At 38.2% G+C, this 14,121-nt stretch overlaps 1 protein-coding gene across 1 annotated transcript in view; it reads right to left on the minus strand.

Annotated features, from left to right (window-relative positions):
• The window catches only part of Myo10A (unconventional myosin 10A), a 257,780-nt gene that overhangs the window by 4,861 nt on the left and 238,798 nt on the right, over window positions 1–14,121 (minus strand). The window contains exons 24-32 of the mRNA XM_085949682.1: window positions 10,625–10,913; window positions 10,061–10,215; window positions 8,498–8,636; window positions 7,830–7,958; window positions 6,672–6,881; window positions 5,903–6,061; window positions 5,273–5,398; window positions 2,868–3,074; window positions 878–1,054 (exon numbers count right to left, since the gene is read on the minus strand). Of these exons, the coding sequence (XP_085805808.1) occupies window positions 890–1,054; window positions 2,868–3,074; window positions 5,273–5,398; window positions 5,903–6,061; window positions 6,672–6,881; window positions 7,830–7,958; window positions 8,498–8,636; window positions 10,061–10,215; window positions 10,625–10,913 (1,579 nt within the window). The 3' untranslated portion in view covers window positions 878–889. The remainder of the gene's footprint in view (window positions 1–877; window positions 1,055–2,867; window positions 3,075–5,272; window positions 5,399–5,902; window positions 6,062–6,671; window positions 6,882–7,829; window positions 7,959–8,497; window positions 8,637–10,060; window positions 10,216–10,624; window positions 10,914–14,121) is intronic.

Raw genomic sequence — 14,121 nt, forward strand, 5'->3', positions numbered from 1 at the left:
CTTATTTCTTGGTGCATTTGGAATAACTGATATATAGTTCATCTAGTAATCTATATTTTAATTTTGGAATCGATCTGTTTTAGCTGTAGTGACCGTTTTAACAGATCAGTTAACTGAAAATAAATTCCCGCGATAATGGCTCACAGCGAAAGGGTTAAAGAAGAAAAATATATTGGATTAAATATCAAATAAAGAGTGTGAGGTAAAATAGTATAAACTGGCATTTTGGTAAAAATTGAATTGAGTGTGAGAATCCCATCTAAACTATTTGTAAAAATAAAATGGATTTAAAATTCGGCCGATAAGGATGTTTTCTGACTATAATATATTTTTATCCAAAGACATTTTGATAAATATCTTGATGTAAAATTGTGTCAACCACAGATTGGTGGCAGGTAAAATTCTACCTGTAAGTGCACACAAGCAACCAAATTGGTATAGAGGGAGTCACCATTATTCGAGTCCACGCAGTTACGAATTTGCAGGAGAATGCAAAAAAACTATAAAAACACAAGCGCAATATCTCATAGTCGTCAGCTGTCACTTTCAATCTATCAATCCCACACTACTATGCTATTTCTGTCTAGTTCACATGTCTTTCTCTTTTCTAAACGTACCTCAATTAAACGCATTTACTAAGTAATTTTGGTCCCTGTTTAAAGTTGATTCGCTTTAAGAGGTAATTTTTCAGTCCTAATTACCCTCGGATAACGAGAATCCCCTGTATTTATGTAAAGGTTTCCTTTGACTTTTTAAAATGAATTGTTGTTTTAATTTCAAAACTAAAAATATGAGGGTTAACCCTATTTCACCCCTGGCCTTTTAAATGCTGTATTATTTACAGTTGTTTAATCTCTTCGTGTTAAAGATTGTTTACCTTCATATGGACTCAATCCGAATTGAGAGGTCCAGCGCCCGACTGTTGCAGGGTGATGTACTGGCGGACGAGACGGGATACCTCGTGAGCCTGCTCCGTCTGCAGGCGGGTGACACGCTGCTGCAGCAGAGATCCGCATTTCATGTCCAGGAACAGGGACCCGTCTTCGGATCGCACCTGAAAATAATTTTCACAATAACATTAACCATTGGTTTCGTAATAACATTCACTTCTGGAATACAATTCTACGATTTGGTCCCGTAATACAAATTGGTTCACATCAGAAATGGAAAGCCCAGCCAAGGATGTACGAAATAATATTTAAATTCTTGTTAATTATTAGGGACTTTATATGCTAGCATTCATAATAATATAGGAATGTGTCTGATGGAAAACAATGGAAAAAGATTGTTTAACGACCCCAAAGTTAATACCTAATCCTATCATTGTCTGAAAATATCTTCCATATTATGTAAAGCGTCAATGACATTGAGCTACTTTACGAGCTGCGTGTTGGCGAATTTACAATCTGCCTGTAAAGTCGCCCAGTGTCATCATCGAACAAGCTAACAAGCAGATTGTAAACAATTTACAGAGAAAAGTTGAAAGCCGGGTTACTTTACACGCTACCTTTTTACCAGGAGGTCGCTATCGCTCTGCGCAGACGCAGTTCGGCCCATCGCCACTATCGCTCTACTGCGCAAACGCATATTGGCCAACACGCCAGCGCGTAGCATGTAAAGTAGCCCGACTTTCAACTTTTCTCGGTAGATTGTTTACAACCTGCTTGTTAGCTAATTCAATGATGACACTGGGCGAGTTTACAAGCAGATTGTAAATTCGCTGACATGTAGCTTATAAAGTAGCTCAATGTCATCGAACCATAACAAAAGGAACACTATATCATTTGTTTTATTTATCTGTCATGTCATCATTTGACTTCAAAATAATGTTTTTAAAATTGGAACTGTTCAGGCTTCAAAATTTTGAGAATGTAAAATTATATTGTTTATTTGATATTTGATTTTTCGTCACTAAATCAATGTGTCAAACTGCTGACCTTTTAGTTATATTTTAAACCGTCATTTCAATCCTCAACCGAGAGCATAGGTATAGTGTTGGAACTCGACAAACTTTTTACTGAACAGAATTATATTCAAATATCATTTAAATGAAACTTAAAGCAACTTTTCCTATGCCTTGAAGAGCATAAAAAATGAAATTTTTTTTTTAAATTACAGACATGTCAAATCTAACATTAAATTAACAATTACAAAATATACAACTAAAATTGTAAAAACATCATAGGTTGAATAAAAGTTTATAGTGATTTCAAAAGTTTTGTCCAATTCTCATCTGACGAATCGTCTCGATTCCTTTTCTTAGTGTCTATAGCCGAATGTCTTCCTCTGAGTAACCACTGATCATCGTATTTTGAAGGATCGAAAAGTGTCAAAGGTGGTTCGACGAGTTCGATGAACAAAAGTGCCGAAACTGTTTTGGTCTTCAACGAAGCTCTTATTGGGGTAATAATTAGATTGATTTGCGAAAACCCATGTTCACATTCACTTGAAGAAATGGGAATAGAATTCAGAGCATATATCAAACGTTTTTCAGGTGTCTTTTTGAGAATGTATTCGCGAAATCTACGAATCATTTCTAGTTGTCTTCTGATTGACATATTTCTTATTTATTAAAAATACTGTGAAAAACGGTGCCGGAATGCCGTTCCACCGTGTTGAATGACAAAAAAAGGCCTGGGTATAATTGAGTTTTGTGTCCTCACTTGATGTTCGAAAAATAGTTACCCGTTTCACATTGATTTTCACAAATCAAACTTTTTCTTGCACTCTGTGTTGCTTGTTCATTGTGATGTTCAATACTTCTGTTCAGTACTCAAGCAGTGTGATTCATGAACTTTTTCCCACTCCCAAAACTGCTACCAATATGAACACTATTTGAAAATGAATAATTGGCAGACAACCCTTACCTTTCTGGTACTGATAACCTCTGCGAAAGGCCAGTGCTGTAGAGTCTCATGCGTCTGCACGTCGAGGAAGTGTACACCGCGTCGGTTGAGCGCCAAGATGTGATCTCTCCACTCACTGGTGTTGGTAGCGCCGCCTCCTCCTGTCACCCGCTTCACTGCGAAGAATGAGCTGCCAAACAACGGCCACTGTGATAGTACTGCCAAAACCTGAAACATATAATGTCATTATTCGTGGATGCTCCAGATTGAGGTGTGGGATAGGCTGTCTCGACGACAAAAGTAATGATAAACTGCTTTTCTGAACTAAAAGCGATCCTCATCAATGGCAATCAAATTGAGTGGGTCAACAACTACGTCTGTCTCGGATGACAAAAGTCAATTTACAATAGCATGTATGATGAGATTGCTCGCATTGACGTTGAGTGTATTTGGGTACATGAATAGTATCTTGATAAGTGACATCCCACTATATGTTAAGTGTAAAGTGTTCACACAATGTATGCAACCAGCGTTGAGACTAAAAGAAATCCAAAAATTGTGTTTAGTGCAATATGGCATGGAAAGGTGCATGTTGGGCATAACCACATAGACCACAAAAGAAACAAATGAATAAGGAAGCAGACAAGAATATACTATATGATAGAGATCACTGCGCAGATGAAATGGCAATGGGCTGGACAAATGGTATCATTCAGTGTTACTCAAGGGGTACAAAACTCCCGTAGTGACGCCCTAAACCCGCAGAATAGACAAGCTCTTTAAGTTCGGTGGATGTACATGGCAGCGGAGGACTAGGAACTGAAAAGTGTGGGCGGAGCTAAGGGAGGTCTTCCTCCAGCAGTGGATCGATACTATCAACCTTAAATATCAATTGTATGCAAAGATTCAGGTACCAATTCGATAATCTCAACACTTGTTTTGATAGATTCATTACTTGGATTGTTTCTAATGTTAAAATTCAGTCAGCTTGGTGGCAACACTGAACATTCTTACTTCATATTTTATTACTACAAATGTCACCGTTTTTTATTTTGGGCGGTGATTGTATTCGGACAAGTAACAAGTTCCCAATTATGTTTGTATATTAAAATAGTAAATAAAATCCGGTGACTAACAAACGTTACCATGACTGCTTGACAGAATCAGCTTCCGAAGATAATCTTTCACACCAAAAAGATTTAGTTTGTGAAATTTATAAGCAACATTGAGTACAAAAAAAATAATGAAATATGCCATACGGATAATAACAATAACCGACAGAATGCAGAATTAATAAATTTGCATGATTGCGTAAAACTGCACAATGTTTTATGCGTTTTTCAATGTGGGAAAATACATCACTTCCCGGGCAAAAGTGTACAAACCTCTGAACTCGAATAGGTCTTTCTTCTATTGTTTTCACTTTTTCAACAAATTTAACGCAGTATTAATTAATTATAATGGCTGTTTCAATTTGACCCGACATTTTCCCACAATTGTTGTTGCATGCATTGAAGTATTATATCATTATATTATCCGGTATGTAGGAAGCAGTAATTCTTTTATTATACGGTTAAGGCTGCGGATAGAATCTCTCAATCAGATCTTTTAAGAGTCTCCTTGATCTAGGGATACATTGTGTTTTAATAGATCAATGATTTCGAACTTGTTGAGCTCGGTGTCACAATTCTAAAAAAACCTAGCTTTATAGCACCTGTACACGTGCATAGATTTACTGGCAGCAATAGTGTGTATTTTATTCTATCGTGATAATAACTGTTTACACGTAAAAGTGCTGACTGTCTCTCCCATCTCATTCTTCAAGAGTAAGTGATACGCGATGTTGTCATTTTATAGTACTATTTGACAGGCAATGAAAATCGGTTAACCTCAGAATGAGTATAGTTCGTTTTTTTGCCGGCAGGTTCACCACTATCGTTCTACATCGCAGGCGCAGATCGAAAAAAATTCCTACTATCGCATGAAAATTCAGAAACTTCCAAACCATTTTGATTCATGCATGCAAGCTTGCAACTGAAGGATAATACAGTAAATCCATGCATGTATAAACGGAGTATTATACCCCGTTTACATGTTTTCTGGTAAAAAATAATACAAAGTACTACACTATATCGTACAAACAACAAATTACGGGGATTGTGGTGATGTAAAACAGATATCTGACTCGCAGAACGTCTTGTCGAGCACGATCTCTGTTTCTTCCATCTCTTCCTCTCCTCTCTCCTAGGGGGCATAGCCGTCAGGTGCATCTGTCTGCCTCAAACACACCTGATCCGTTCGTTTGCACTGTGCTCGTGTTTTACACTTCATAAGATCTATGACATACTAATTGGACAAAATAATCTTCTCTATCATCTATAAAATTTGTTGATACCACCCAATTAGTAATTATTCTGTCCACATACCTGTGCTTTGGCTTGATGAGTGGTGAGTGGTTGGGCAACGGCCCAATCGGCTTGCACCAGCGAAGCCCACTTCGCAGGCCTTACTTCTCTGAGACCTAGAACTGGTTTCGGCAAAAGGAATTTGATCTGAAATAAAATATAAATAATATTATACAACAAGCCAAATGAATTTACAAAAAATAACTTCAAAACATGCATTATAAAATACAATCACAGAAGAAGTTTTTTTTTCTTCGACCATGTCCAATCCTAATTAGATCATAATTATGGGCCTTTACAGAGTGGAGGTTTGTATTAACAGATTTTGTTTTTACGAGAAATGGATGTCAGCCACTTGCTCAACTTATTAGGTCCATACTCTGACATACACAAATTGAAAAACAATATGTGTATGTACTTGCTAGACCCAGGGTTCGAACCTGGGACCAACGACGCTATAGGCCGATGCTTAAGCCGCGGGGCCATCGTAAATTAGTAAACATTGGTAAAGCACTTTGACCAGAATCTAATGTATGCAGATTTCAAGTCAATAAAAAAATTTAACATATAAATTATCCAATCTTGTCAAATGAAATATCATTTCGCCACTAGTAGTTAACCTTAATTCAAATTTTTTTGGTAAATACTGACCTCTTTAAGGTGTGGGGGATGATTGAGGTCGGCTGCTCGGTGCAGCAAAGCGGCCACGAGCGCCACGTCGCGTAGAGCCCCCGCCGATGGCCTTCCTCCGCCAGGAAGCTCCAGGAGCAAGCCCTCCAAGTAGTCAGGGGCCACTTGGTTGAATAGCACCTGTAACAATACATTCATAATACTTGGTATCTTCAAATTCTCTACTTGCCGTTACTCAAAACAGACTAACGATCCTTGATAATAATTAACTTCACAAGAGTGTGTTGCAAATATGTTGCATGATTTTAATAAAACGCAATTTCAACTAAGTAGAAACTTATTTTTCAACTAGAAACTTTCTATTTTTTTTTCAAATATCGGAATGATTGTTTTGTTATATGGGATTTTGCTTTACACCCAACTTTCGAGGAACATATCTTGGCTTTAAACAAATGTTGTAAACACTTTTCTCTGTCAGTAATAAACAAAACTTAAAAAAGATAGTTAGTATCCAAGTTAATTAAGTAAAAGTAAAGTAAGTTAAAGTCCAATTTAAATTATGATTTAACTCTGAATATTTAAATCCTTTCAATATTCGACTAGATTAGCAGGCTCTCACATCTAAACTAGTCTCGTCTGCCGCACAGCCATAAATCAAACCTATCAGGAACGTCGCTCCGGTGTTGCATATGAAGGCATGAGTGTGTGCATCTACGTCAGACGAGACGAGTTTTGATGTGCGAGCCGGCTAAAGGTTCTCAATGATAGTGCGTAAGACTGAAAAATGTACCTCGGTATAGAGGGGATTGGCATCATGCCTCAGCGGGTGATACCACACACTGCGGCAGAAGATGAGGTAGAAGGGCTGCGCCGCCTTCTGCAGCTCCGTCGTCACGTCCAAGATGTACTCGTCCGCCGCCAGAGGCATCGTGAACGCATCTCCCTGCACTATGCAGTACAGAGAGAACTCGGCCTGCTCTGCTTCATTTGTTACTCCGATCTGAAAGTAAATATGGCATAATGTTAATTATAATCAGAAGAGAGAATATACACAAATATATTTTTTTTAATAGACGATTCCGCTTAATTGGACCAAACTCAAGGAACAGAAATCAAAACAATAATTTACATTGCTTAATTGGGACCATAAATTTAAAATTATAAAACATATTATTATAATAGCGCCTGTCTACACATGCATGGATTTACTGGCACTAATAGTGTGTATTTTAATCTAATGCTTACACGTAAAAGTGCCTGTTTCGCCAATCTCATTCTTCAACCATAAGTGAGACGTGATATTATTATCTATGGGCACGATGTTGTCATTGCATGTTGCTATTTGACCGGTTGCAAAAATTGGTAAACGTCAAAAATGCTTTGAGTGATGTAGTTCGTTTTTTTTTCCGGCCGGCCGTAATAATAATAATAATACGTACTGTAAATAGTAAATCCATGCACGTGTAAACGGGGTATAATGTTTCACATTTCGTAATATAATGTTTACAGTCATGTCAGTGTAGCGCCGCGCCATTCATTGGGTCTGTAGGTGTCTACCGCTACCATACTGTATTCAGTTACCGCTACAACGCCTCGCGTGAGCGACGTATGTGTAAATTTAATTTTTATCAGTTTTGTTAAAATTTTATGACCGAAGCCAAAATTCCGAGAAACGATTTGACACTTTTAAGTAAAATTGCTTAGCTGGATAAAATTCAAACCCAGCCATATAGTACAACTCAACGTCAGCTCTCTGAGATAATTGTTGTACCAAAATCTACCATACTTCAAAATTAAATATCAAACCTTTCATAATCATCTCTCTCTCAGACATCACAAGCTGATTCCACCCTTCTCGCACCAAACTGAACTGGTCATTCCATTCACACTGTGTATTGTCTAGTCTTTTAATATCAAACAAAAAAGATAATAGATTTCAAGAACATACCAGATCACAGAGGTCGTGGATAACGTCTTGCACGACGGTAGAGCATCGAGTGTTGACGACCCTCTCTGCTCCGCCAGGTAATCTGTAGATTTGACGGCGTGCGCTTCTTCCAGCTGATACAGCAGTCACCTGTAACAATTACAACACCGACGAGTGAGGCGACATTGTTTTTGAAGTTTTTAAGGAGTCTACTTAGTGCTTCCATGTAGTTTTTTTTTTACTCATTACCCTGATACGAATTTTGTAATGTCACATCGTGAAACGCTTGAATTTTTAACTTGTTATGTTCATTAAGTATAATCTGTAAATTTGAATTTGAATTTAAACATTCAAAATAGGCACTTCATATAATTCACCTTAAACCTGACTTCCCTAGGGTTTCGCAAAACCCGGTTGGGAATCACTGTGACAATTTGAGATTGTGACAAAGTAGTAGATACATAATACTTTTGTTGGTTTCGCATATTTATTTTTCACTACCAAAAATATCAGTAACTTCATCACTGAATAACTTTTACAGACGAAACTTTTCGCATGATGAAAATGAAATTCTAACAATTTAACGTCTTAAGTAATTTTCGCCAAAATGTCCCTTTACGCATTTTGGCTCAGCATTCTCTTCTTGCTGTATTATCCAATATAAATCGATAACAAGATTTGAAACGTACCTCTTCCACGCTGGGCACATTCTTCCTTCCGCCGCAGCGAGCAGTCTTCCTCAAGTTAGCCAAACAGACGGCAGCCGTGCCCTGGCAGTGTCTCCGGCGATCTCCAGCAGCTGAGCTTAGATACTCCAGTAAGTATGGTCTAGAATATAAGAATTATTGCCATCAATATTAATGGGTCGATGACAGCGTACAAGATAATCATTTACTTACTTCACTCTATCATATTCCATACTTGGACCCAGTGGCGAGGGACGAAGGTAGGCTGTTAAGATTCAACATAAATAGCGTACACTAAACTTTGTCTGTCATATTTACTTATTTGTTTTCGTTGAACTAAAAATACAATTTGCAGATGGTGCTGGTTAGTTTTTAAAAGTCATTAAGCCCTACCTATACAAAACCATAATCGTTAAAAAATATTCATCCATCTATAAAATATCTAAAATAATGTCATATTTTTAGATATTTTATAGATAAACAAATATTTTTTGATTATTATCTACTATTGATTGAATTGGGCAGGGTTTAGTTTAATTTAAAAAATAGCAAACATTATCTACACGTTGTAGTCTTAGGCATAAAGCCCACCAAAGCGGCGCTCGGTGCGCTCACTACTGAGTAGGCCCCCTCCCACCCGCGCATTACCCTTCACCTATGTAATAAGGGGCCCAAGAAGCACAAAATAATTATTATTATCAGTGTCTCTCATAACAAAGCAATAAAAATATTATATTATTTCTCGGGGCTTGTAATTAATATTCACGATGACATCATTCTACCAGCGAAATATCGGACATGCAATAACTAAACAATAAGTTCACTGTTATTAAATAATGGCTTCTCGCCCGTCTATCGACGACGCTTCCAGGAGCGTGATTTTGCTTGCCGTGTTCAATGAATGGACTACATTGTATTTTCTTTAATTCGTGTCGCTGAGAAGCCACACGACGGTGACTCATGGGGCAGGCGGGCACAATGCGTCGTCAAATCCAGTGTGCGCTGGCATATTTGATTACGTTGTATTTTCGATGATTTACGCGCCACATGTGAAATTTTGCGCGAACGCCCCACTCGCTGCGTTAAGTGAGTTTTACGCCTTAGTTCAATAAAAATTGACTGACAACGTTTAGTGTACACTACTTATGTCGGATCTTAACAGCCTACACCCTTCGCCACTGCTAGGAGCATAGGACAAACAGGTGGTCGCAGATCTGTCTTGTAGCATCAATGCCTCTGTTGAATCCATGGAGTACACTGGTACAACCGTGTCGCAAATAGTCAAGTTTGTGAGTCTTTCGTTGGTGACAGAAAAAAGTATAAAACAAAAGGCACTTCACGTTGATGGGACATAATATACACTCTTCTGGCACAGTCCTACAGGTTTCCAATCATCGGGTATGAAACATTTGATTCAATTGAAAATCGAAAGTGATATGACGATTATCATGTTACCACCTATCTGAATGAAACAATATCTTCGCAAATGTCATATTTGGATGTAGGTACAATATGAGCATGCTTAATTTAGAAGTTGACATGCTTTAAAGAAGAATATAAGTTTACCTGAGGGTATCTGAGCATCCAAAGTATGCAGCCACAATGCTCATGAGTCTCCAAGCCCTCTGACAGGACTCGGGGTTCACTGATTTGTTGGAGGTGGTCTGCTTCATCAGCTGGCAGTACACCTCGTCACGAAGAGCCAGGTGTTTGTGGCAGTGCTGCAAAAAGAAAACCATCGTTGTATAATGTCATCACAGAGTGGAGACCTTATTTTATATTTGACTAGATGCTCGCAGGCCAATGCCCATGGCACTGGTTTCTCACACCGTTCTGTCGCCCTGTGCTTTGTCCAAGGCTAGATTTCAAAGGCATCAATTACCTTACGCTTTCTTGCCCTCAGAGTACATGAGTTTAAATATTGGAAACACTAATGTATACACGAGCATCATTTTCGTGAGCTTCATTGAGATTCCTCAATCCTCCCATATAATGGTAAGTCTGGGGATATTAGTAGTTTTAATTGCACTCTACTAGATATTACTAGGTCGATGGTTCGAACCCACCCAGGGGCTTTTTCCCCGTTTTTCACTATTTAAATCGTTAATCCAAAACTTTTAGTAAACTCACCATGAGCACCGTATAGACGCACTTCACCTCCTCGAGGTCTTGTGGAGGCTGCGCAGGCGGGGCGTCCCCGCAGTAGCGCAGCACACACGCGAAGCACTCTACAGCCAAGCCCGACAGCTCTGGTGGGTGCAGACGGAGAAGGGCACCCCTCAGCGGAGACGGTTGCCATTTCACCAGGTCGGTCTGCCGCTTCCATGTCCAGTCACCGTTGGCCTCGTCGCGCCTCGCCTTGCCGCCCCCGCTCGAGCTCTTGCCGCCTTTCAAGGTGTCCGTCTTCAGGGCGTCGAGTCTGGAATAATAAAAATCAATTGTATTATTAATTGACATGTCATCGATATTTTAGTCAGTACAATACACGCTCAGTAATCCGCAGCTCGATTATCCAACAACTACTATAATCCGCCGGTATTCGATTGTCAAATTCAGTAGTCCGCCGCGTAGAAATATATAATGCAGATGAGACGGGTTTATTTTGGAAACTTCTCCTTCGTAAAACGTACGTTTATCGCGAAGAAGATAATGTACATGGGAGGAAAGTGCCCAAGGACCGCATCACAATAATTATTATGCCATGCTCCAATGCAACCAGGACAAACAAAATGAAGCGTTTGGTCATAGGGAATGCCAGGAATCCTAAGCCATTCAAGAATATCTGCCTCACTGAACAACTGGTTGTGTCAAGTGATTTACTGTTTAATATTTAGTTGATAAACTTAGTTTATAAATATGCATAATTAAGTAAATAGGTAATTAATTTTGATTATAAATTAAACCGTAATTTGCTAGTACAAATTTCTCAAAAAAAAATATTTTTACGAAATACCTGTTTTAATTTTTACCATATCTTGTATGTATAATCCGCCACTTTCACTAATTGGACAATTGTCTGGTTTTTGGGGTGGCGGATTACTGAGAGAGTACTGTATTAGAAAACGGCGTTTAGAGAAATAAAAACAGACCTAAATACGTGTACCAGCAAACAAATAAATAAAAACTGTTTAAGTACAAAGATTACCCTGTGTTTTATGTATTTCGAATTGAGTGTGATGTATGGTTTTATAAAGTGTTATTATGATTTTTTTGTGCACAAATTTATACGATGTGGACTGTTCAAACTACATTTAATTTGATGGCAATATTTTCAGGTGCCGATGTGTGTTAAGCTATGAAACATTCAACCGAATGACTATGCGTACATTTGCATAGTGACACAAGTTTACAAACCATTGTGTGATTTGTATCTTGGTGCTGGATTAGGCATAAAACAATTCTAAATCTGAGAAGTTGTCCCTTGCATAAAACAGATCGCAATGTGCAACCGATCCGAATGAGGGTCACACCGACTTGAAGCAGCGGGTTTGTCCACGCTGGTATCGGGATACGTTTAATTTGATTAAGGCAAACACTGAATACAGTAAAAAATGTTTTAAAACAAGATTTTTCTTCAGTCACATAGTGACAAATAGACTTGCATTTTAGTCGAAGACTTAACGCAGGCACCAAACCACAGCACGACGTTGTGAAGAGTCATCAAACCTGGACTCCTTCCGACCAACTCTTCAAGATGTCATTTCACCAACTCTCCACCGAATATGTCACATCACTTTAATAGCATCACAAGTTTTCATTTCCTCATAAACATCTAACACATCACTATATAGTTTGGGTTCTATTCTCGACCTATAATTATATTTGATAAGTATATCATTAAATGTCCGGACACCACCCCAGAAACGAAAAAAATACAAATCATTTAGGTAAATGGATTACTTCTTCATATTATTTGTCAGGATCTCATGACTGAGGATCGCGACCCGGATGATTCGGCTGTCAGGTTCGTGCCCGGAAACTTGTAAGTATGCAGTTCACCGTATTACTTCACCGTGAAATGTTGTATTGGAAATATATGGCCGTATATTAAAGACCATCCAACCTCTTTGGGTCGTATAGTACTGACATAAAATTCACATCTAAATATAACACGGTTCTTGTCGGTTTACACTTACTTTACAGGAAGCCGGCAACAAACAAATTTTGAAAATAGCCGATATACGGGATTATTTGTTTAAGATTAAGATAAGAAGGAGATTAAGTTAGGTTAGGTTTTCATTCTTGAATTCATGAATTTTGCCAAAATCAGCTATAAAAATTGAATTAATGTTCATATTGAATCTAAAAAATTCTATCGGAAAGAGATGGCCGTATAGAATACGGTCATCTCTTTCCGATAGAAAACTCACGATGAACTGTGCCACGTTGAAATGTTTTACCTACAATTTAGACCCACTCCTATCAGCATTTTATGACATATAGTACTCATAAATTGGTGCACCTATTTCAGACATGCAATGTTTGCTTTAATATTCCGATGCGACATATCTAAAGGACAAGACAGCACGGACGACACAAACGAGCCTAATTATAATGACTGTTAAGCCACGCGCGCCTGCAGGTCAGTTTCCAGCTAGACTCAACGTGCGGAGTGTCTGGGTATGTGGAATGTACATGGCAGAGTGCGGTATTCTGCGATTGAAGCGACGAGACGCTATAAGTACATAGTAGGCGGAATAAATGTGGAAAACAGTGGCACCTACTAGATTTTCTTAACCCCGCCCACTCCCGCCGCATTAAAAATCAATAAGAAATGGACCCCCCAAACCATTTTTCTGTGTGCGCGCCTGCAAGTATTTTATCAAGAGATGGCAAATAATTCCGTGGCGAAGACCGTTGCGAAAATTCGATAGCATATTTTTTTACATTTTTTCTAACCGACAAACTACCGAAACCGGCCAGGTCACAAATGTGACAGTATTATAAATTCTCTATAACTCTTTAGTTAGAAGCCGACTTGAGAGTGGATCGATTGTTTGGGCCCCGCATCAGTTGAAATACAACCTTATAGAGAGCGAGGAAACTCATTTACTTGAGGTTGTATGGATACTATCCGTGGCTTTATACAACTGACTTCCTCTTAGGTATGCTTACATATTGTAGCTAAAACACTAGACGATATTTATATTTGGCCACGTATTTTTACTGCCATTCTTGGTAGTGTTGACATATTGTGTGTCCCTGAAAACTATCTTAGAAATCGGTAGCATCAGTTGTTTGTTCTCCCAAGGTGCAGAACTAACCTGCCATTGGTAATCCCAATTGGGAGGGCAATAACTCTAATCACTTCGGATATTGACATATTCCACCTAAGTGAGATAAGTGTAGGTGGGCATTGTTTTATAAATTCTTAAAATAGGGTCTGCTCAGCTAATTCGGTGTACTTCCTTGTACATATCTAATTTATATATAAGTATATATTTTTTGTATTTACACTTTTCTACTGTTTAATAACTTTTATATAATACTGTTTAAATAATATTTCACGTTTAAGTAATATATACGTTCACAAGTCTTGAATTAATAATTTGTAATGTTCAGTATATTTAAAAAAAAAAAAAAAAAAAAAAAAAATTGAATCAATACGACCAACGACAAAAATGCAT

Source organism: Rhyacophila brunnea, unplaced genomic scaffold (genome assembly GCF_057557595.1).
Source record: "Rhyacophila brunnea isolate RB1 unplaced genomic scaffold, BYU_Rbru_1.0 scaffold_22, whole genome shotgun sequence".
NCBI lineage: Eukaryota > Metazoa > Arthropoda > Insecta > Trichoptera > Rhyacophilidae > Rhyacophila > Rhyacophila brunnea.